The 26,876-nt window shown below is 36.4% G+C and overlaps 1 protein-coding gene across 1 annotated transcript; it reads left to right on the top strand.

The window, feature by feature from the left end:
• Window positions 1-1,031: 1,031 nt before the first annotated feature.
• LOC143243661 (uncharacterized) lies at window positions 1,032-23,004 on the top strand. Its single transcript, XM_076487292.1, has 7 exons — window positions 1,032-1,070; window positions 3,500-3,716; window positions 7,189-7,371; window positions 7,941-8,218; window positions 9,425-9,586; window positions 10,944-11,192; window positions 22,807-23,004. Exons 1-7 carry the CDS (start codon window positions 1,032-1,034, stop codon window positions 23,002-23,004), a joined length of 1,326 nt encoding a protein of 441 aa, XP_076343407.1.
• Window positions 23,005-26,876: the final 3,872 nt, after the last annotated feature.

Raw genomic sequence — 26,876 nt, forward strand, 5'->3', positions numbered from 1 at the left:
TGGCAATTTCAAGATATTTCGAAAGAGCCGTTTTCCAAACATGAAACCGTCTAACAGAAAATGTTTCTATGGTAAACAAAGTAACAAATTGGTGTTTAAAATAATATTTCCGTGAGATACGCAATTTCTATAAATTGCTTTACTGTAGATTAATTTTATCAGCATTTTAAAACAGCTCTTCCGAATAACTTTCTTGATGACCGCTGCTGTGTAGAAGACAAATTCTGAACAGAAGATGAACCACTGTGTAACTTTCTGGAGTGTCTTGTCACTTTTCGTTTCTGCATTGACCTCGGTACGTTGAATTCTGTCTTGATTAAAAAAGTAATTTTCAGTTTAATCGGAAATTTACCAAATTCTCAAAACCAGTAAAACTTCGCAGCACGGCCCGGCATGGCCAGGTGGTGAAGGCACTCGACTCGTAATCCGAGGGTCGCGGGTTCGAATCCCCGTCGCACCAAACATGCTCGCCCTTTCAGTCGTGGGCACGTTATAACGTGACGGTCAATCCCACCATTCGTTGGTAAAAGAGTAGCCCAAGAGTTGGCGGTGGATGGTGATGACTAGCTGCCTTCCCTCTAGTCTTAAACTGCAAAATTATGGACGGATAGCGCAGATAGCCCTCGTGTAGCTATGCATGAAATTCAAAAGAAACCAAACCAAACTTCGCAGCAGGTTCAATGTATTTGATAAAAACTCAACGAAAAAAAATTAAATTAACTAATCACGCGGCCCGGCATGGCCAAGCGTGTTAAAGCGTGCGACTTGTAATCTGAGGGTCGCGGGTTCGCATCCCTTTCGCGCCAAAAAATGCTCGCCCTTCAGCCGTAGGGCGTTATAATTTTCGGTCAATCCCACTATTCGTTGGTAAAAGAGTAGCCAAAGAGTTGGCGGTGAATGGTGTTGACTAGCTGCCTTCCCGTTAGTCTCACACTGCTAAACTAGGGACGGTTAGCACAGATAGCCCTCGAGTAGCTTTGTGCGAAATTCAAAACAAACAAACAAACTAATCACGAAAAACACACCAAAACATGCGTTTAAAAACAATAGGCATTTTCGATGGAACATTGGTAAGTATACAGTCTAACAATGCTAAATTATAATGCTTGACTCCCATGATGGACACAGCAAAAAGCTTATTGTGGCTTTGCTCTCAAACAAATTTATAGAACCGGTGCATTTATTTCACAGACTCAACTGCGCAGACTTAACATTTGCAAAGGCAACTTTGTAGCTCACGGGCGTACACAGACGTAGTGTTGCTGTTATTACAAATGTCCATATTAAATGTAATTATCATTTGTGAATTTCAATACTTCTAGCACTATTATGCGAATCCCTATTTGGGAATACGACTCTTTGATAATGTCATATTTTTATGCCATATAGGGTTAACTATCATGACCTAAAGTAATTATAGGCGATCAGTGATACTGTAATCTGTGACACTGTGGGTTTTAGCACCCAAATCCTAACACCTTAATGAAACTATAGCTTTGTTTCTACCTTATTTTAACTGAATTATTTTGCGTGCTGTGATATAGACATTCTCACTTCAGAATTATACGATTGAAATTTATGTACAAATGATAAAATTTAACATTGTTTCTAACTACTATTTAACTACTCAAGGCTGTGCAGAGTCGAATAATAACATGAACGCCATTAATATAGCACAGAGAAATGTGATATATATATATATATATATGTGTGTGTTTTTGTATAGCAAAGCCACATTGGGCCTTTTCTGATGAGCTCACCGAGAGGAATCGAACCCCTGATTTTAGCGTTGGAAATCCGTAGACTCACCACTGAACTAGCAGGGGGAATATATATATATATATATATAACTTGTAAAATGATCGGAAATTAATATAAATTATAATGATTAACGTATCAGGCTACAGGCCTCTAAGCCCTAGGTTTGAGCCAAAATATGCTAGTGAACATGCTATAGGGTGTTATAACTGTGCCAGTTAAAGAGTAGTTGCATATGTAGCTCGTGCTCCTCAATGGTTGTCCTCCTCTGGTCAATAATCTCAGTGGATGTTCTTCTCTGGTCAACAATACTAAATTGGGGACGACTACGCTTAGGGACAACTACACTTTAACCTAGGATATCCCTGTTTTTTAGTCTATATTTAAGAAATGTATTTGAAACTAATTGCAATTTTTAATAAATCCTTTCTCTATAATACAATAAAAAATAACATCATAATATTATATGTAAAATACACTCTGGCTGATGTCGTCCATAATTCATCATTTTCATTTTTTTCTTTCTCTGTAACGAATTTACCCTTATATATTTATTTTAATATCTACGTTTGTTCCAGTTTGATGCACATGGCGTTTATTCTGAAATGTATATTGCGTACGTCCCCCCTGTTTTATAAATTTGTAGAAGATTCTGGAGTGCAAGAATCAACAATATGTGTTTTACGAAAGCACTAGCGTATCTTATAATGTCATTGCCAAGTGAATTTTCGAGGATCTCGCCTAACGAGTATTAAAGCTTGCTATCGTAAGGCGCGAGAAGACAGTTTAATATCGTTGTTTAGCTACAGTCAGTATGCTACAAGCCTCGGTAGCTGTAATTGTGATTAAAGTTTATTAATCGGAAAACTACAGAATTTGACCAGGAACATTTATAGATTTCGAATATTATAAACCGTTGAACTTCAGAGAATTAACTTCGGACATTAGTATTTCTACAAGGACACTAGATATCTTTCTCGGTAAAAAAGTGAGCTTATAAACCACGTGAGGCTAACCAAGAATAGAGCTAGCTAGCTTTCTCGTCAAGTGATTTTTTTCTTATAGCAAAGCCACATCGGGCTATCTGCTCAGCCCACCGAGGGGAATCGAATCCCTTATTTTAGCGTTGTATACTCGTCAAGATATTTGTAACAATATCAACTCAGAATTAATTCGCTCGTTGCGAAGCTGGACCGTCGATGAAAAATTCAGTTTCAAACCAAATAGAAAACTGAATACTGTTTGTAAAACGTGTACATAAATCCTTATTTGTAATAATCGTTATTATAAACTGTGTTATTGTTTGTATATTAAAATATAGTTGTTTAAGAAAAATCTGTGTGTGTCAATCTTGTTGGCAAATATCATACATTTGACACAAATTAACATTTAATTAACTTCTAAATTCTAATTAAAATTGCCAGATATTTGAAATCCTAATACGTAACGTACATAACCTAATAAATCTGTGACTCATCCGGGATAAGTTATAATATGGTAGCATCACAAACGAAGGTTCAGAGAAAAGAGCAGAGCGAGAGTTCCGATCGTCAAATTTTTTCAAGTTTTCTCATGAAAACAATCATTTTATTTCGTTGTCGTCGAGTGAACTTTAACCATTGCGAAATTAATTTCATTCTGTCCTGTAGAGTGTTTGGTGAACAGAGAGACATGTGTTAAAACATCCCAGCTATTATTAATTGCTGAAAAAATATTTTATTATTGTTTTTAATTCAACCAGACAGGTGGCGCCGACTGTGAAGCTGGCTACGACGCTATTGATGGACTGTGTGTGAAGTTTTTCCAAAGTGAAAACAGAAGTTTCAATGAATCAAGACGACTGTGTGCGATAGATGGCGGTGCTGGACTGGGAGATCTGGTGATGCCAAAAACAGCCGATTTAATAAATACGTTGAGGTCAAAGCTTCCTAGTGACCGTGATTACAAGGCATGGGTTGGTAAGAACACACAATAAGTAATTATTCTTTACGAGGCATGAAGTTTAGGTACGTACATGCTGTCTCACTAGATATTTTTACGAGCCGCGCGTGGTCTAATTTACCTGTGTCTGGACCGTGCAGTTGAGTGTGTGTATTACAAAAGTGACAACTAAACCTCACTATTTACATAATGGTAGCCAACAAGTTGGTGGTGTGTGATTTTACTAATTGTCCAGCTTTTCTCAAATTGGGATCCAGACCCAGAAAGAGTTCGCAAAGCTAATGTAAAAGAAAGAGCTGTGAGATTATAAAAAAAAAAGTATTGTAGTTTAGAATATTTTATGGTTTGTACAGTATAGCTGCTTGTTTGTTTAAAGTTAAACACAAAGCTACACAATGGGCTATCTGTTCCACTGGAGGGTGTATATTTGTTTAAAGTTAAACACAAAGCTACACAATGGGCTATCTGTTCCACTAGAGGGTGTATATTTGTTTAAAGTTAAACACAAAGCTACACAATGGGCTATCTGTTCCACTAGAGGGTGTATATTTGTTTAAAGTTAAACACAAAGCTACACAATGGGCTATCTGTTCCACTAGAGGGTGTGTATTTGTTTAAAGTTAAACACAAAGCTACACAATGGGCTATCTGTTCCACTAGAGGGTGTGTATTTGTTTAAAGTTAAACACAAAGCTACACAATGGGCTATCTGTTCCACTAGAGAGTGTATATTTGTTTAAAGTTAAACACAAAGCTACACAATGGGCTATCTGTTCCACTGGAGGGTGTATATTTGTTTAAAGTTAAACACAAAGCTACACAATGGGCTATCTGTTCCACTAGATGGTGTATATTTGTTTAAAGTTAAACACAAAGCTACACAATGGGCTATCTGTTCGACTAGATGGTGTATATTTGTTTAAAGTTAAACACAAAGCTACACAATGGGCTATCTGTTCCACTAAAGGGTGTATATTTGTTTAAAGTTAAACACAAAGCTAGACAATGGGCTATCTGTTCCACTGAGGGTGTATATTTGTTTAAAGTTAAACACAAAGCTACACAATGGGCTATCTGTTCCACTAGAGGGTGTATATTTGTTTAAAGTTAAACACAAAGCTACACAATGGGCTATCTGTTCCACTAGAGAGTGTATATTTGTTTAAAGTTAAACACAAAGCTACACAATGGGCTATCTGTTCCACTGAGGGTGTATATTTGTTTAAAGTTAAACACAAAGCTAGACAATGGGCTATCTGTTCCACTAGAGGGTGTATATTTGTTTAAAGTTAAACACAAAGCTACACAATGGGCTATCTGTTCCACTAGAGAGTGTATATTTGTTTAAAGTTAAACACAAAGCTACACATTGGGCTATCTGTTCCACTAGAGAGTGTATATTTGTTTAAAGTTAAACACAAAGCTACACAATGGGCTATCTGTTCCACTAGAGGGTGTATATTTGTTTAAAGTTAAACACAAAGCTACACAATGAGCTATCTGTTCCACTGGAGGGTGTATATTTGCGAGAATTTTGTGTGGAAAATGGGGAATGGAGAAGGCGCCCAACAAAAACATTTTGAGATTCCTTGCTCTAGTCCCTCACTACAATTTAGGGTCAGTTAAACCCATGCAACCTGTGGTTACCTTTGCGTGGAATTTTGAAACGAACAAGTTTCTGTGTAGTTGTGGTAAAAGTAATTTTATTTAGATAACCGCAATTACAGAACTACTTCCACTTACTACATGATACACATCATTACATTTTAAGTTAAACGTTTATCTGTTATTGTTAAAGGCTAAAAGTTGTTCTAAATTTTCAGGATTAGCCGCTTTTCCAGTTAGAACATTTTAATTTAATCTATTGCGTGTACTTATTAGATAGCCCACTTATTGTAATACAACTCTAAGAAGTTACAAGTCAAAGTTTAGAAAAAGTATAACGGTATGGCAACCATCCTGCATCCGTTATATCCAGTGCCGCCGAGGCTTAACAGTTAACGCCATGAATCGTCAAACCGACTGAAATACCAGAGTTGTGATTCGGACTTTATTTGTATTATCAAACTCCAAAACAACAGCTGTTATTGTGTGAACTTGCTTAAGCGATGTGTAATAAGTTTTACTAATTTTACTTGAGTCATTTCAGACAAGAATCTTGATAAAGTGTAATAACATATTTCCATTTATTAACACTAACTTTTGACTGTATTTTTGTTTTGCTTCCAATTAAGCACAGAGATACACAATGGTCTATCTTTTCTCTGTCCATTGTGGGTACTGAAACTAGATATTTAGGGTTACAAATCCTCAGACTAACCGCTGAACTATCAGGAAGAAAAGAGAAAAACAACCAAATAATATAAACGGACAAATGGGAGATTCATCCTGAACGACACCTTACAGCAGTTAAACTAAACAGTTAGGTTAGCGCCCCTAGGGTTTAGGTATAGAACTACTGACCAGGAAAAATGCAGCCAACCAACATCTTTGAACTGGGATTGATAGCCTAGTTTACAACGTGCACACAGCTGAAAGCGCGAAACGTGATTAGAAGCGTCAGTTCTCGAAACTAGTAACATTTAATCTGCAACAAGGTACGTCAACAATTAAGCAACGCCCATCTATTTACAAATGCTGTTTTCATTCGTCATTAGATGTTAAAAACAGTACTTCTACAGCACTCTTAAAGTTATTTAACAAAAGCATATTAGCACACATTCAATATATATATATATATACACATTTAACGTATTTTAAGTATATAACAGTAATACATTTATTTTGTGACGTATTGTAACGTTTCAGTGTTTGTTTGAAATTCTCAATAGGTTAAAATCACAAGTTATTTTGAATAAAACGTAATTTAATTAGCTCAATATTTCATTTTATTTTATATGAATAATAAACAGTTCATAAGCACACAGCTCGTAGACCAACCACGAAAACCGAAACTTTACATATTAAAATAACGGTGCAGTGTGGGATTTCGTTAGAAACGTAACTACTGAAACATATCAGGTAACTCTGTGACGCACTAAATTGCAATAAGTAATAATGGCTGCTCAGTAGGACTTCTTTATTTAAACTTTGATTAGTAATAAATCACACAAGTTATCGCTTATTAACAATAAACTATAGCTTCATGTTTTTGTTATGAGTTATTAGGCCCGGTATGGTCAGGTGGTTAAGGCGCTCGCTCGTAATTTTAGGGTTGCAGGGTCGCACCAAATGTGCTTTCAGCTGTGGGGACGTTATAATATACCGTCAATCCCACTATTCGTTAATAAAAGACTAGCCCAAGAGTTGGCAATGGGTAGTGATGACTAGCTAGCTGCCTTACCCCTGGTCTTCCACTACTAAATTAGGGACGGCTAGCGCAGATAGCCCTCGTGTAGATTTGCGCGGAACTAAAAAACAACACAAGCAATATGAGTTATTAATTAATTTAAAAATAACCGAGTACGTTTTATTTCACTAATGACACAGGTGTTATACAGACCAAAACTTCGGACATGTGGTATGTTGACGGGAGAAAACTTCCTGACGGGTTGTTGAATAGTGACTTCAACAACATAGCATGTGATCCTCCGAGAGGGGTAGCACTGACGAATGTATATCCTCGATTTCTGTGTGACAATGAAAAACTACCCCTGTTTTGTGCCTATCCACGTGAGTATTAAGGGGTTTAACCCATTTTAATTTTTCATACTGTTTAATAAAAAAAAATACAATTGGGTTATTCTTGTTAAATCATCCAAAACTTAGTGTTCATCTTTGGTTTACGTTTTCTTGATTTAATAGTACGCTGTTTGTTACTGCCGCTTTGCTCACGTGTCTTCCTCTGATTAGTTGGAGCTTTGTTAACCTAACGAATGAGGTAATAGCACTCCACTTTCTTACTATTACGTTAATCAGTGCGTTGCTTTAATTATCTAACAGATATCGCGTCGTATTGTTGTTTTACGTAGTGTCATCTTGATCGATTAAAACCCTTCAAACTTAACAATACATTTAATTATTCTAATAGTATACTACGTTCTTATTGTTAGATTACTCATTGTATTGTCTTAATTAACTGGTTAAAGCTTTGTTAGTCTAACAGACACTACATTATTATTGTTGTGTTATTTAGTGTGTCGTTTCAATGAAAAGTTAGAAGTTCTTTATTTTAACAGTATCCACAACTCTCGGAGAGATGTTTAAAGCTTTCTATTGTTGTTGTTTTTGTTTATCGACAGGATCTACTTGCATAAACGGGTTTATAGAGCACAGAGAAGCTACTGGTAGCGCCTGTTTCAAAGTGTTCAACACTTCTTCCACCCTGATTGAAGCAGAGCGTAACTGTTCGAACTTAAAAGCTGAATTACCTGGTGAGGACGTCCTAACGCCTAGGAAGACATTTGTAAGAAGGCTGATCTCCAACGTTACTAGCGGCCCAGTGTGGTTTGGTAAGAAATTAAAGACTGACAGTTCGTCCTGCTTCTGGATGGTTAACGAAGGACATTACGAGGAAACGGTAAGGTCACAACGACCCCACTTTACACCTTGTTGGAACCCATTTACTTTAGTGTTACTTCAGAATACATGAAACTGTTTCTTTAACCAAAATCTATTATAATAAAGCTCATTTTTCTAGACCAGGCATGGCCAGGTGATTAAGGCACTCGAGTCGTATTCTGAGGGTCGCAGGTACGAATCCCCGTAACACCAAACATGCTTATCTCTTCAGCCGTGGGTTGTTATAATTTTACGGTCAATCCCACTATTCGTTGGTGAAAGAATACCTCAAGAGTTGGCGGTGGGTGGTGATGACCGGGTACCTTCCCTCTAGTCTTACACTGTTAAATTAGGGACGGCTAGCACAGATAACCCTCGTGTAGCTTTGCGCGAAATTCAAAACAGACAAATTGCTTCTTATTTTTATAAATATTCAAAACAATTATCAGATAAGGGAATATCTGCAAAAACTAAAGAAGCGAGCATTGATAAACGTGTAAATACCTAAATAACGTCTGCTATAACTTAGTAAAAGAGTATTTTAAAACGATGTAGTGCGGTTCCTCAGTTCGCAAAATACAGTAGTGACATTTATTGAAATTAATTAATATAATAATTATTTACTTACTGGTAAATAATAACAATACTTTAGGTGACCAAAACAACAAAAAACTGATGAATAAATTTAAAGTATCACCATGTTGAAGAAGACTGCTAGTAGAATTTTAAAAATTCTTAGATTTTGAAACTAACTCAGCAGTTTAGCATGAAACTTGATATGTGTTCAACCCACGCTAACATTTCGTCAAGGCCAAGAAGGGCCTAATAAGGATTAGCGTGTCGGAGTGCGAATATAACAGATTACGGTTTGTATCTCAGAACGTCTGGTATGGGTATTAACACTTTTATTGATAAGGAGAGAACAACGTTTCGACCTCCCTGGTCATCTTCAGAAATATTAAGGTTTGTGTCCCTTTGCCATAAAATAGCCCTCTGATCTTTGAAGCCGCAGATGCATTATCAGAGTACAGGCCAAATCCTATTATTCAATTAGAACAGCTCAGAAGTCGGCAATAGGTGTTATTACCCAGCTGCGTTCTTTTTTTCAAAATTAGGGACAGAGTAGGTAACCCTTGCGTAGCTTTGTGCGAATATCCTAAAAGAAACAAATATTTCTTCAAACTTTGATCAAAGTGACTTAATTTTTGTTCCCTTTCTTTTCTAGAATAACTGTGATGACAAAAAGGGTTTTGTTTGTTATTTCTGGAAGCCAGATGAATCGTCATTAAAGAATGTGTCTTCAACAAGTAACGTAACATCACCCAGTGTATCTCCAACTAGTAACTTAACATCACCCAATGTATCTCCAACTATGTATCTCCAACTAGTAACTTAACATCACCCAGTGTATCTCCAACTAGTAACTTAACATCACCCAATGTATCTCCAACTAGTAACTTAACATCACCCAATGTATCTCCAACTAGTAACTTAACATCACCCAGTGTATCTCCAACTAGTAACTTGACATCAAGTTTAACAGGTAAGAAACAGAAATCACGTGGTCGTTTTCACATTTGCTTATGTGGCTCGTTTATCTTAATAAATATAGAGTAAAAAATAAGTATTGTTAGTATTCTGGAAAAAAATGTTTAATTTTAAATAAATGTAATCTTTGTCATGTACAATTCAAGATTGTTGAATGATGTAGAACCAAAGAATACAAACTTTCAACGAAGACGTTCTCGATGAACGTAGCAAAACTAGCAGAGCAGAGTGATTACAGTAGCAGTAAACTCCAAAATTACACACTAAGCCAATATGAGACAATACCTTCCATCCACAAATTGAAGAAAACTAGAGAGTGTGATTACAAAGAATATGAGAACCTTTCAACCCCTCATAACAAAAAGACATTGCAATGAAGCTAGTCACATATCAGCACTACATAGACAGCGTCAATAAGATAGTGAAGCTAGTCACATATCAGCACTACGTAGACAGCGTCAATAAGATAATGAAGCTAGTCACATATCAGCACTACATAGACAGCGTCAATAAGATAGTGAGACTAGTCACATCTCAGCACTACATAGACAGCGTCAACAAAATAGTGAAGCTAGTCACATATCAGCACTACATAGACAGCGTCAATAAGATAGTGAGACTAGTCACATCTCAGCACTACATAGACAGCGTCAATAAGATAGTGAAGCTAGTCACATATCAGCACTACATAGACAGCGTCAATAAGATAGTGAAGCAAGTCACATATCAGCACTACATAGACAGCGTCAATAAGATAGTGAAGCTAGTCACATATCAGCACAAAAGTCCCAATGGCAAAGGTTTATGCCTGAATATTCACAACACTGGAAACCAGGTCTCGATAGCCCAATGAGTAGCTTTGTTCTTAATTACAAACAAAGGGGCAGAAAAGTATTCTAAAGACTATAAAGGTAGTTTTGTTTAAAAGAATCTTCGTCTGTTACATCACTGTTTATAATTTTTGATGCGTTACTCAAACAACAGACAAAAATAATACTTTAATCTCTGCAAGTTTTGGCAACAAAGTTGTCTTGCTGTAACATGTTGTTCATTTCCAGTCTAAAAGTTACATGTAATGTTTTAGGTAAGATTAATCCTAAGCTAAGAATGACTTGATCTGAGACCAAAGTTCGTTGAGAGGATCGTGCTAACAGTTTTATTGAATTTATATATTTTTTAAAGATTCCTCCTTCCAGTGTACTGATTCAACCCCAGGAGCGATAACCAGACATTGTTTTATGATTTTGTCGCCTAGTAACAACCTCCAGTCAGCAGTAGAACAATGTAAGAATAATAGTGCGGAGGTAGCAAACTACATGAATATGTTGGAACATAAGTTATTTCTCTGGAGCCTCATCATAAAGTATAACATTCAGGCACCATATGTCCTAAGACATAATGCATCCTGCTTAGTTTGGCTCAACAACACCACTCCTATTAATGAGGTAAAAACAACAGAAGTTTGGAGCAAGTTCTTGTGTTGAAGTAGATAATGGACAATCATACCTTTATTTATTTCAAGACAAAAGTTAAATTACCTCTGTTACAAAATTAGTTCTTTAAAATTTAGATAACGTGATATAGGAGTTGTCAATTGTGTTTATTAACTTTTTGTGGACATGAGCATATCGTAACGGCAGAATGTTTAACTTGTTGTGGACATGAGCATGTCGTAACGACAGAATGTTTAACTTGTTGTGGACATGAGCATATCGTAACGGCAGAATGTTTAACTTGTGCACATGAGCATATCGTAACGACAGAATGTTTAACTTGTTGTGGACATGAGCATATCGTAACAACAGAATGTTTAACTTGTTGTGGACATGAGCATGTCGTAACGACAAAATGTTTAACTTGTTGTGGACATGAGCATGTAACGACAGAATGTGTAACTTGTTGTGGACAAGAGGATATCGTAACCACAGAATGTTTAACTTGTTGTGGACATGAGCATGTCGTAACAACAGAATGTTTAACTTGTTGTGGACATGAGCATGTCGTAACGACAGAAAGTTTAACTTGTTGTGGACATGAGCATGTCGTAACGACAGAATGTTTAACTTGTTGTGTACATGAGCATATCGTAACGACAGAATGTTTAACTTGTTGTGGACATGAGCATATCGTAACGACAGAATGTTTAACTTGTTGTGAACATGAGCATGTAACGACAGAATGTTTAACTTGTTGTGGACATGAGCATATCGTAACGACAGAATGTTTAACTTGTTGTGGACATGAGCATATCGTAACGACAGAATGTTTAACTTGTTGTGGACATGAGCATGTAACGACAGAATGTTTAACTTGTTGTGGACATGAGCATATCGAAACGACAGAATGTTTAACTTGTTGTGGACATGAGCATGTCGTAACGACAGAATGTTTAACTTGTTGTGGACATGAGCATATCGTAACGACAGAATGTTTAACTTGTTGTGGACATGAGCATGTCGTAACGACAGAATGTTTAACTTGTTGTGGACATGAGCATACTTGTCGTAACGACAGAATGTTTAACTTGTTGTGGACATGAGCATATCGTAACGACAGAATGTTTAACTTGTTGTGGACATGAGCATATCGTAACGACAGAATGTTTAACTTGTTGTGGACATGAGCATATCGTAACGACAGAATGTTTAACTTGTTGTGGACATGAGCATATCGTAACGACAGAATGTTTAACTTGTTGTGGGACATGAGCATATTGTAACGACAGAATGTTTAACTTGTTGTGGACATGAGCATATCGTAACGACAGAATGTTTAACTTGTTGTGGACATGAGCATATCGTAACGACAGAATGTTTAACTTGTTGTGGACATGAGCATATCGTAACGACAGAATGTTTAACTTGTTGTGGACATGAGCATATCGTAACGACAGAATGTTTAACTTGTTGTGGACATGAGCATATCGTAACGACAGAATGTTTAACTTGTTGTGGACATGAGCATATCGTAACGACAGAATGTTTAACTTGTTGTGGACATGAGCATATCGTAACGACAGAATGTTTAACTTGTTGTGGACATGAGCATATCGTAACGACAGAATGTTTAACTTGTTGTGGACATGAGCATATCGTAACGACAGAATGTTTAACTTGTTGTGGACATGAGCATATCGTAACGACAGAATGTTTAACTTGTTGTGGACATGAGCATATCGTAACGACAGAATGTTTAACTTGTTGTGGACATGAGCATATCGTAACGACAGAATGTTTAACTTGTTGTGGACATGAGCATATCGTAACGACAGAATGTTTAACTTGTTGTGGACATGAGCATATCGTAACGACAGAATGTTTAACTTGTTGTGGACATGAGCATATCGTAACGACAGAATGTTTAACTTGTTGTGGACATGAGCATATCGTAACGACAGAATGTTTAACTTGTTGTGGACATGAGCATATCGTAACGACAGAATGTTTAACTTGTTGTGGACATGAGCATATCGTAACGACAGAATGTTTAACTTGTTGTGGACATGAGCATATCGTAACGACAGAATGTTTAACTTGTTGTGGACATGAGCATATCGTAACGACAGAATGTTTAACTTGTTGTGGACATGAGCATATCGTAACGACAGAATGTTTAACTTGTTGTGGACATGAGCATATCGTAACGACAGAATGTTTAACTTGTTGTGGACATGACGCATATCGTAACGACAGAATGTTTAACTTGTTGTGACATGAGCATATCGTAACGACAGAATGTTTAACTTGTTGTGGACATGAGCATATCGTAACGACAGAATGTTTAACTTGTTGTGGACATGAGCATATCGTAACGACAGAATGTTTAACTTGTTGTGGACATGAGCATATCGTAACGACAGAATGTTTAACTTGTTGCATATCGTAACGACAGAATGTTTAACTTGTTGTGGACATGAGCATATCGTAACGACAGAATGTTTAACTTGTTGTGGACATGAGCATATCGTAACGACAGAATGTTTAACTTGTTGTGGACATGAGCATATCGTAACGACAGAATGTTTAACTTGTTGTGGACATGAGCATATCGTAACGACAGAATGTTTAACTTGTTGTGGACATGAGCATATCGTAACGACAGAATGTTTAACTTGTTGTGGACATGAGCATATCGTAACGACAGAATGTTTAACTTGTTGTGGACATGAGCATATCGTAACGACAGAATGTTTAACTTGTTGTGGACATGAGCATATCGTAACGACAGAATGTTTAACTTGTTGTGGACATGAGCATGTCGTAACGACAGAATGTTTAACTTGTTGTGGACATGAGCAGAATCGTAACGACAGAATGTTTAACTTGTTGTGGACATGAGCATATCGTAACGACAGAATGTTTAACTTGTTGTGGACATGAGCATATCGTAACGACAGAATGTTTAACTTGTTGTGGACATGAGCATATCGTAACGACAGAATGTTTAACTTGTTGTGGACATGAGCATATCGTAACGACAGAATGTTTAACTTGTTGTGGACATGAGCATATCGTAACGACAGAATGTTTAACTTGTTGTGGACATGAGCATATCGTAACGACAGAATGTTTAACTTGTTGTGGACATGAGCATATCGTAACGACAGAATGTTTAACTTGTTGTGGACATGAGCATATCGTAACGACAGAATGTTTAACTTGTTGTGGACATGAGCATATCGTAACGACAGAATGTTTAACTTGTTGTGGACATGAGCATATCGTAACGACAGAATGTTTAACTTGTTGTGGACATGAGCATATCGTAACGACAGAATGTTTAACTTGTTGTGGACATGAGCATATCGTAACGACAGAATGTTTAACTTGTTGTGGACATGAGCATGTCGTAACGACAGAATGTTTAACTTGTTGTGGACATGAGCATATCGTAACGACAGAATGTTTAACTTGTTGTGGACATGAGCATATCGTAACGACAGAATGTTTAACTTGTTGTGGACATGAGCATATCGTAACGACAGAATGTTTAACTTGTTGTGGACATGAGCATATCGTAACGACAGAATGTTTAACTTGTTGTGGACATGAGCATCGTAACGACAGAATGTTTAACTTGTTGTGGACATGAGCATATCGTAACGACAGAATGTTTAACTTGTTGTGGACATGAGCATATCGTAACGACAGAATGTTTAACTTGTTGTGGACATGAGCATATCGTAACGACAGAATGTTTAACTTGTTGTGGACATGAGCATGTCGTAACGACAGAATGTTTAACTTGTTGTGGACATGAGCATATCGTAACGACAGAATGTTTAACTTGTTGTGGACATGAGCATATCGTAACGACAGAATGTTTAACTTGTTGTGGACATGAGCATATCGTAACGACAGAATGTTTAACTTGTTGTGGACATGAGCATATCGTAACGACAGAATGTTTAACTTGTTGTGGACATGAGCATATCGTAACGACAGAATGTTTAACTTGTTGTGGACATGAGCATATCGTAACGACAGAATGTTTAACTTGTTGTGGACATGAGCATATCGTAACGACAGAATGTTTAACTTGTTGTGGACATGAGCATATCGTAACGACAGAATGTTTAACTTGTTGTGACATGAGCATATCGTAACGACAGAATGTTTAACTTGTGGACATGTGTAACGACAGAATGTTTAACTTGTTGTGGACATGAGCATATCGTAACGACAGAATGTTTAACTTGTTGTGGACATGAGCATATCGTAACGACAGAATGTTTAACTTGTTGTGGACATGAGCATATCGTAACGACAGAATGTTTAACTTGTTGTGGACATGAGCATATCGTAACGACAGAATGTTTAACTTGTTGTGGACATGAGCATATCGTAACGACAGAATGTTTAACTTGTTGTGGACATGAGCATATCGTAACGACAGAATGTTTAACTTGTTGTGGACATGAGCATATCGTAACGACAGAATGTTTAACTTGTTGTGGACATGAGCATATCGTAACGACAGAATGTTTAACTTGTTGTGGACATGAGCATATCGTAACGACAGAATGTTTAACTTGTTGTGGACATGAGCATATCGTAACGACAGAATGTTTAACTTGTTGTGGACATGAGCATCGTAACGACAGAATGTTTAACTTGTTGTGGACATGAGCATATCGTAACGACAGAATGTTTAACTTGTTGTGACATGAGCATATCGTAACGACAGAATGTTTAACTTGTTGTGGACATGAGCATATCGTAACGACAGAATGTTTAACTTGTTGTGGACATGAGCATATCGTAACGACAGAATGTTTAACTTGTTGTGGACATGAGCATATCGTAACGACAGAATGTTTAACTTGTTGTGGACATGAGCATGTCGTAACGACAGAATGTTTAACTTGTTGTGGACATGAGCATATCGTAACGACAGAATGTTTAACTTGTTGTGGACATGAGCATATCGTAACGACAGAATGTTTAACTTGTTGTGGACATGAGCATATCGTAACGACAGAATGTTTAACTTGTTGTGGACATGAGCATATCGTAACGACAGAATGTTTAACTTGTTGTGGACATGAGCATATCGTAACGACAGAATGTTTAACTTGTTGTGGACATGAGCATATCAACATGAGCATGTAACGACAGAATGTTTAACGTAACGACAGAATGTTTAACTTGTTGTGGACATGAGCATATCGTAACGACAGAATGTTTAACTTGTTGTGGACATGAGCATATCGTAACGACAGAATGTTTAACTTGTTGTGGACATGAGCATATGTAACGACAGAATGTTTAACTTGTTGTGGACATGAGCATATCGTAACGACAGAATGTTTAACTTGTTGTGGACATGAGCGTCGTAACGACAGAATGTTTAACTTGTTGTGGACATGAGCATATCGTAACGACAGAATGTTTAACTTGTTGTGGACATGAGCATATCGTAACGACAGAATGTTTAACTTGTTGTGGACATGAGCATATCGTAACGACAGAATGTTTAACTTGTTGTGGACATGAGCATATCGTAACGACAGAATGTTTAACTTGTTGTGGACATGAGCATATCGTAACGACAGAATGTTTAACTTGTTGTGGACATGAGCATATCGTAACGACAGAATGTTTAACTTGTTGTGGACATGAGCATATCGTAACGACAGAATGTTTAACTTGTTGTGGACATGAGCATATCGTAACGACAGAATGTTTAACTTGTTGTGGACATGAGCATATCGTAACGACAGAATGTTTAACTTGTTGTGGACATGAGCATATCGTAACGACAGAATGTTTAACTTGTTGTGGACATGAGCATATCGTAACGACAGAATGTTTAACTTGTTGTGGACATGAGCATATCGTAACGACAGAATGTTTAACTTGTTGTGGACATGAGCATATCGTAACGACAGAATGTTTAACTTGTTGTGGACATGAGCATATCGTAACGACAGAATGTTTAACTTGTTGTGGACATGAGCATATCGTAACGACAGAATGTTTAACTTGTTGTGGACATGAGCATATCGTAACGACAGAATGTTTAACTTGTTGTGGACATGAGCATATCGTAACGACAGAATGTTTAACTTGTTGTGGACATGAGCATATCGTAACGACAGAATGTTTAACTTGTTGTGGACATGAGCATATCGTAACGACAGAATGTTTAACTTGTTGTGACATGACATGAGCACTTGTTGTGGACATCGTAACGACAGAATGTTTAACTTGTTGTGGACATGAGCATATCGTAACGACAGAATGTTTAACTTGTTGTGGACATGAGCATATCGTAACGACAGAATGTTTAACTTGTTGTGGACATGAGCATATCGTAACGACAGAATGTTTAACTTGTTGTGGACATGAGCATATCGTAACGACAGAATGTTTAACTTGTTGTGGACATGAGCATATCGTAACGACAGAATGTTTAACTTGTTGTGGACATGAGCATATCGTAACGACAGAATGTTTAACTTGTTGTGGACATGAGCATGTCGTAACGACAGAATGTTTAACTTGTTGTGGACATGAGCATATCGTAACGACAGAATGTTTAACTTGTTGTGGACATGAGCATATCGTAACGACAGAATGTTTAACTTGTTGTGGACATGAGCATATCGTAACGACAGAATGTTTAACTTGTTGTGGACATGAGCATATCGTAACGACAGAATGTTTAACTTGTTGTGGACATGAGCATATCGTAACGACAGAATGTTTAACTTGTTGTGGACATGAGCATATCGTAACGACAGAATGTTTAACTTGTTGTGGACATGAGCATATCGTAACGACAGAATGTTTAACTTGTTGTGGACATGAGCATGTCTTAACGACAGAATGTTTAACTTGTTGTGGACATGAGCATGTCGTAACGACAGAATGTTTAACTTGTTGTGGACATGAGCATATCGTAACGACAGAATGTTTAACTTGTTGTGGACATGAGCATATCGTAACGACAGAATGTTTAACTTGTTGTGGACATGAGCATATCGTAACGACAGAATGTTTAACTTGTTGTGGACATGAGCATATCGTAACGACAGAATGTTTAACTTGTTGTGGACATGAGCATATCGTAACGACAGAATGTTTAACTTGTTGTGGACATGAGCATATCGTAACGACAGAATGTTTAACTTGTTGTGGACATGAGCATATCGTAACGACAGAATGTTTAACTTGTTGTGGACATGAGCATATCGTAACGACAGAATGTTTAACTTGTTGTGGACATGAGCATATCGTAACGACAGAATGTTTAACTTGTTGTGGACATGAGCATATCGTAACGACAGAATGTTTAACTTGTTGTGGACATGAGCATATCGTAACGACAGAATGTTTAACTTGTTGTGGACATGAGCATATCGTAACGACAGAATGTTTAACTTGTTGTGGACATGAGCATATCGTAACGACAGAATGTTTAACTTGTTGTGGACATGAGCATCGTAACGACAGAATGTTTAACTTGTTGTGGACATGAGCGTATCGTAACGACAGAATGTTTAACTTGTTGTGGACATGAGCATATCGTAACGACAGAATGTTTAACTTGTTGTGGACATGAGCATATCGTAACGACAGAATGTTTAACTTGTTGTGGACATGAGCATATCGTAACGACAGAATGTTTAACTTGTTGTGGACATGAGCGTCGTAACGACAGAATGTTTAACTTGTTGTGGACATGAGCATATCGTAACGACAGAATGTTTAACTTGTTGTGGACATGAGCATATCGTAACGACAGAATGTTTAACTTGTTGTGGACATGAGCATATCGTAACGACAGAATGTTTAACTTGTTGTGGACATGAGCATATGTAACGACAGAATGTTTAACTTGTTGTGGACATGAGCATGTCGTAACGACAGAATGTTTAACTTGTTGTGGACATGAGCATATCGTAACGACAGAATGTTTAACTTGTTGTGGACATGAGCATGAGCATATCGTAACGACAGAATGTTTAACTTGTTGTGGACATGAGCATGTCGTAACGACAGAATGTTTAACTTGTTGTGGACATGAGCATATCGTAACGACAGAATGTTTAACTTGTTGTGGACATGAGCATATCGTAACGACAGAATGTTTAACTTGTTGTGGACATGAGCATATCGTAACGACAGAATGTTTAACTTGTTGTGGACATGAGCATATCGTAACGACAGAATGTTTAACTTGTTGTGACATGAGCATATCGTAACGACAGAATGTTTAACTTGTTGTGGACATGAGCATATCGTAACGACAGAATGTTTAACTTGTTGTGGACATCGTAACGACAGAATGTTTAACTTGTTGTGGACATGAGCATATCGTAACGACAGAATGTTTAACTTGTTGTGGACATGAGCATGTCGTAACGACAGAATGTTTAACTTGTTGTGGACATGAGCATGTCGTAACGACAGAATGTTTAACTTGTTGTGGACATGAGCATATCGTAACGACAGAATGTTTAACTTGTTGTGGACATGAGCATATCGTAACGACAGAATGTTTAACTTGTTGTGGACATGAGCATATCGTAACGACAGAATGTTTAACTTGTTGTGGACATGAGCATATCGTAACGACAGAATGTTTAACTTGTTGTGGACATGAGCATATCGTAACGACAGAATGTTTAACTTGTTGTGGACATGAGCATATCGTAACGACAGAATGTTTAACTTGTTGTGGACATGAGCATATCGTAACGACAGAATGTTTAACTTGTTGTGGACATGAGCATATCGTAACGACAGAATGTTTAACTTGTTGTGGACATGAGCATATCGTAACGACAGAATGTTTAACTTGTTGTGGACATGAGCATGTCGTAACGACAGAATGTTTAACTTGTTGTGGACATGAGCATGTCGTAACGACAGAATGTTTAACTTGTTGTGGACATGAGCATATCGTAACGACAGAATGTTTAACTTGTTGTGGACATGAGCATACTTGTTGTGGACATGAGCATATCGTAACGACAGAATGTTTAACTTGTTGTGACATGAGCATATCGTAACGACAGAATGTTTAACTTGTTGTGGACATGAGCATATGTAACGACAGAATGTTTAACTTGTTGTGGACATGAGCATATCGTAACGACAGAATGTTTAACTTGTTGTGGACATGAGCATATCGTAACGACAGAATGTTTAACTTGTTGTGGACATGAGCATATCGTAACGACAGAATGTTTAACTTGTTGTGGACATGAGCATATCGTAACGACAGAATGTTTAACTTGTTGTGACATGAGCATATCGTAACGACAGAATGTTTAACTTGTTGTGGACATGAGCATATCGTAACGACAGAATGTTTAACTTGTTGTGGACATGAGCATATCGTAACGACAGAATGTTTAACTTGTTGTGGACATGAGCATGTAACGACAGAATGTTTAACTTGTTGTGGACATGAGCATATCGTAACGACAGAATGTTTAACTTGTTGTGGACATGAGCATATCGTAACGACAGAATGTTTAACTTGTTGTGGACATGAGCATCGTAACGACAGAATGTTTAACTTGTTGTGGACATGAGCATATCGTAACGACAGAATGTTTAACTTGTTGTGGACATGAGCATGTCGTAACGACAGAATGTTTAACTTGTTGTGGACATGAGCATGTCGTAACGACAGAATGTTTAACTTGTTGTGGACATGAGCATCGTAACGACAGAATGTTTAACTTGTTGTGGACATGAGCATATCGTAACGACAGAATGTTTAACTTGTTGTGGACATGAGCATATCGTAACGACAGAATGTTTAACTTGTTGTGGACATGAGCATATCGTAACGACAGAATGTTTAACTTGTTGTGGACATGAGCATATCATAACGACAGAATGTTTAACTTGTTGTGGACATGAGCATATCGTAACGACAGAATGTTTAACTTGTTGTGGACATGAGCATATCGTAACGACAGAATGTTTAACTTGTTGTGGACATGAGCATATCGTAACGACAGAATGTTTAACTTGTTGTGGACATGAGCATGTAACGACAGAATGTTTAACTTGTTGTGGACATGAGCATGTCGTAACGACAGAATGTTTAACTTGTTGTGGACATGAGCATGTCGTAACGACAGAATGTTTAACTTGTTGTGGACATGAGCATGTCGTAACGACAGAATGTTTAACTTGTTGTGGACATGAGCATATCGTAACGACAGAATGTTTAACTTGTTGTGGACATGAGCATATCGTAACGACAGAATATTTAACTTGTTGTGGACATGAGCATATCGTAACGACAGAATGTTTAACTTGTTGTGGACATGAGCATATCGTAACGACAGAATGTTTAACTTGCTGTGGACATGAGCATATCGTAACGACAGAATGTTTAACTTGTTGTGGACATGAGCATATCGTAACGACAGAATGTTTAACTTGTTGTGGACATGAGCATATCGTAACGACAGAATGTTTAACTTGTTGTGGACATGAGCATATCGTAACGACAGAATGTTTAACTTGTTGTGGACATGAGCATGTCGTAACGACAGAATGTTTAACTTGTTGTGGACATGAGCATATCGTAACGACAGAATGTTTAACTTGTTGTGGACATGAGCATATCGTAACGACAGAATGTTTAACTTGTTGTGGACATGAGCATATCGTAACGACAGAATGTTTAACTTGTTGTGGACATGAGCATGTAACGACAGAATGTTGAACTTGTTGTGGACATGAGCATGTCGTAATGACAGAATGTTTAACTTGTTGTGGACATGAGCATATCGTAACGACAGAATGTTTAACTTGTTGTGGACATGAGCATGTAACGACAGAATGTTTAACTTGTTGTGGACATGAGCATGTCGTAACGACAGAATGTTTAACTTGTTGTGGACATGAGCATATCATAACGACAGAATGTTTAACTTGTTGTGGACATGAGCATATCGTAACGACAGAATGTTTAACTTGTTGTGGACATGAGCATATCGTAACGACAGAATGTTTCCATATGAAAGTTTATTTGTTGTTACATTCATTAAATCATGTGATTGTTTTGATTTTTATATCATACTTTAGAAATACTTTATAAAACTAGTACTAAAAAATCCATAAAATCTTATTCATCTATTTCTCTTACGAGAACTTGTAGTTAACAAGAAAAGAATCGAGGTGTGTCATAAAAATAACAGTCAAATCCTATTATTCGTTGTGACAAGAGTAGTCCAGAATTGGTAGATAGTATTGATTAACTCATTTCAGAATATCCCTTGATGGGTTAGCAGTAAGATTACAATGTTCACATCGATTCCCTCAGTGGAATCTGTTTAGCTTTGTTCTAAAATAAACCCTAGCATAACACTCGAAAATTATATTCTACCACTTTGAACGATATTCAGTAATACATGCTTTTATTAATTAAATATATATATATCGTGTATAGACTTACAAAATTTAACTTTTACTTTCAACAAATTATTTCCGAGAAATTGGAAGTTCTCACTGGGTTTACAGGGACAACTGGACCTATCTTAAAGATATTTAATATAATGCTAGATTTTGAATCATTTTGTTCTAGAGCTGCCAAACACATGGGAATTATGTTTGCTATCCTTGCGAAACCAGTACAACAGAAAAGAGCACAACATCTGGAAACGTGATAGATAAGCTAACAAGTCAGTCATCTTCAAATGGCTCCAGTACTCCCAGAAACGTTGGAGATAATTTTCTCAATGATCAAACTTCCACTCCTCCTGGAAGTGTAAAAATAAACTGACTCCTCAAAAAAATTCAAGTAGTTCTAGCCCTGAAAATGAGGAAAAGAAACCAATCAATGGCTCAAATTCTAGTAAGTTGAGTTACCGACTTTATACCATACGTTAATCTGTACTATATGTAATGCACCAAATTGTAAAGCGTAAATCAAAGATGTTCTAATAATTTTCAAAATATAATTATTTAAAAAAGACCCACAGGAAGCGTTTTAATTGTAACTTTGGAAAAACTTCGCAGGTGTAAAATGGTAAAGTGTAAATTATTAATTAAACATAATTGGTGTTCTATCAAAAAGGACTAATGATTTAATGACTGCAGATTTACTATTGTTATTTTCACGAAATGTGGAAAAATATTTTCCTTTATCTATCTACAAATGTAAAGATTATGCATAACAAAACTAATTCAATTTTTTGATAAACTCTCTATGTTTTGGCTGTCGAATAGTCAGCTTGATACATAAATATACACTTGGTATTTTGTGAGTGTTCTGTTCCTGAAGGTCTCATTTAGCGCATGTAGTAATTTCGACAGTTTGAGCTTTAAAGGTAAGTACTGAAGCACACATATTAACTTGAATGTATGTGAACCTAGTATGCACTGTGTGTGGTGAGAGAGATTGTCATTTGAAACACAAAAGGGTTCCATACAGATCTAATTAAACTTAAACAAATTAAAGACTACCTCTTTAAATCTAAAAGTCACTCTAGAGATTATTTCTTTAAAACGAAAGGTACTAAACAAATTGTTTTTTAAACGTAGAAAGATAGTAGAATGGAAATAAGTAAACAGTCTGTTTAAATTACAATAGATATTAAAGATATCGTTTTAAACCTAACAGATATTACAGAGATTGTGTCCGAAAACGAAAGGGCATAAGCGATAAGATTGTATCTTAATCTTAAAAGAAGATAGATACTGAAGTGCACACCTATTTAAAAAAAAGAACTTTAGGTATATTGAGTGTTTCAGAGATTGTGTGAAGGTGCATATGCAACAGCTGAATGCTTTTAAAGACTGAAAGAATCCGAGGTGAACAAAAGATTTTACTTGAATAAATGACTCGCTTGAAAGTTACGACGTCTGTTGGCTTTTGTGTCACTCTCAGTAAGCTTGTGTAATATTAACGTTTGTTAAATTGGGATTCGTTTAATGTTTTATAGGTTACAAGAAATTCTTGACAGAAAACCCAAAACAACTAAAACGATTTCTTATAAAAGAAGTTGTTTTTAATCATAATTATATTATTTTTATTGACAACACACTAGTTATTATCACCAAGAGGCTGTTCCTCCTAAATCAGTATCAAGTAGGTCAAAGCGCGAAAATGTCCTTTTAAAATCTTCGCTAATTATTGTTATTGCTAGCGGAAAGAAAACAAAAACCTTAGTTTTGTGTTTTTAAAGAATAAACTACGAACCTATTTTGAACAAGGGTTTCCTTTTTCGTTCGTTATTCACTGACAAGGATAAATAGGCCTTTTTGAAGAATTTTTAGTTTATCTTGTACACGTACGTATACCCTTTAAACTATTAAAATTTCAAGCGTAAAAATGTAATATTATGTTAAATTTGCTTTAAGGTAAATTGAATACATTTTTATGAGCGTGACGTATGAAATATGCTACAAACAAAACGCAAAATTGTACTTTCTAATGTATAAGAATATATGTTAAGAATACATAATTAATACACATATTAAATTTGATTTTTAAAATATTATTGTAAGAACTCTATATGATGGGTGATTGTTTTTTTTCGGGGGTGGGTGGGTTACTCGGTAAAACAATACGATCCGGTCCATGTAAGAAAGTAAAATACTGATTTATTTTTATTTATCTTTTTGCTTAAGACACATTCCTCTGCTGGCTAACTTGCCAATTCAATACTTTTCAGTAGTTACTACTATGAATACCACAGGCATAATCCACGAATAACAGTTAATAGAATTTCTTTGATTACGGTAAGTAAGCCTGACTCGCATATAAATGTACAGAATTTCCTCGCTCATCGTTCATGTAACTGAAAAGGCACAACATACCTCACGTATAACGTTTAACAGCTTTTCCTACAATAAACTCAAAACACTCATTAACTTCATAAATTGATTACGGTTGTTTATAAATAATGTACTCTTGTTTCAAGTAATTAGACATAGCTTCTCGATGATTACATCATCATGCTTAGCAGTTTCTTCTAACAAGAAACTAAATTATATCGTTGAAAATACAGCTTTCAACAATGTACTTTTAAACAATTAATGTATTCTAAGGATTTATTGAAAAATTATTTTACTAAATTATATCTTGAAATTTAGAGTAATGTTGATTTAAAATCTGTTCTCACTTATTCGTACTTTCCAGGTAACATATATCAAACGTTTTAATGAGTAAATAAAGTCATCAATCTCAAGTATGATATTTTTATTTTCGCTTCGTGTTATCAGATATTATTTCTTCGCATCGGTTTGAATCCGAAACTTAATTTGTAACAAGCACGTGATCTACCAATTGCCAAAAGGCAAACTCTTTAAACGTTCGTAGTAAGACATTTTCAACTATTCAATATACTACAGTCATTTTGAATTACTTCAAAACATTTATCATTTTACAGTTTGATTTTGTTTATTATTCTTTATCCGCAGATTTAAAGTCTGTACAAATTTCGCTTGATTATAATCAACATAGAATCGTTAATATTTAATAATTACAAGTACAGTAACTTAATCAGTAACAATCTATTTGCTTCCTGGTGGCACATTGATATGTCTGTGGGCAGGGGCGTAGATCTTGGGGATACACCCCTTCACTTTAGATAGGGGTATGGTGCATACAATCATCTTCCTCTACAGTTTGGTCTGTTGAATTGTTTTATTGCATCACAGGCCTACCAAAATTGTGTGTTTGTTTTTTTGTATTCTCGTGTTCTTACCAATCGAATTACATAATTAGGCCTAGATGTAGAGCTTTCAGAAGCTGAAATATACATCTTTAATACAGGCGTGCTTTTAAGCTTTTCGATCGAAGTGATAGTTCGTAAGTGTCAGTCAGTAGGCGTAAGTATATATGCAAGGCTTGCAAGCACTATCACCAGAATCTGCCTACGTCTTGCACGTAGTGTAAGATTAGGTAAAATTTTCATCATGACAGATTAAACAGAGCATGAAATTAGAAAATATTACTCCCAAGCGTAAACTCCTGTGATCTAGATCTGGCAGGCCATTTGTAACTTGTAGCTGCATCAATTTTATGTGTATATTGTGCGGTTTTCCCTACGTCATTTGTTCTAATGCATATCTAGCCGGTTTTATTGTCGAACGCCTTATTCTCCTTAGCTGCCGACAGGTACGGGCTGCTCGGTTCCAGACGCGCCCTACATCAATCCCCTCCGCTCCCTTTAGTCTGAGCCTCGATTTTACAACAAGGCTCATTAGACCTGTGTTTGTGGCCTTCATTAATTCATGAAATTTCAGATTATCACTGCCCTCTAATAAAGTTGTGGTGCTTTATGGTAAAATATAATATGTTCTCTTATCATAGATAGTAAAAATATTGTATTTTCTTGTATAATTAGAACACAAAAGGACGATTTCAACAGCCTGAAACCTCTACTTGAATTGTATTGCTAGTTTTGTTTAGGTGTTTTTATTTAATTGATGTGCTTATAGTCATTATATCACAACGTGTTTGATGGGCTTTAACAGGAATATAATATATTTGTGACTGTTTAAGTATTTTATCGATAAACTTGCAATTACTTGTGTTGTAACTAGCACACATTATTGTCCCAGCGATGTCCAGGTGGTCAGTCGGCTCGGTAGTCACTGTGAGGTTCGCGTGTTTGACTTAAATACATTGTACAGTTCAGTCCTACT

This window comes from Tachypleus tridentatus, unplaced genomic scaffold, assembly GCF_004210375.1.
Source record: "Tachypleus tridentatus isolate NWPU-2018 unplaced genomic scaffold, ASM421037v1 Hic_cluster_7, whole genome shotgun sequence".
Lineage (NCBI taxonomy): Eukaryota > Metazoa > Arthropoda > Merostomata > Xiphosura > Limulidae > Tachypleus > Tachypleus tridentatus.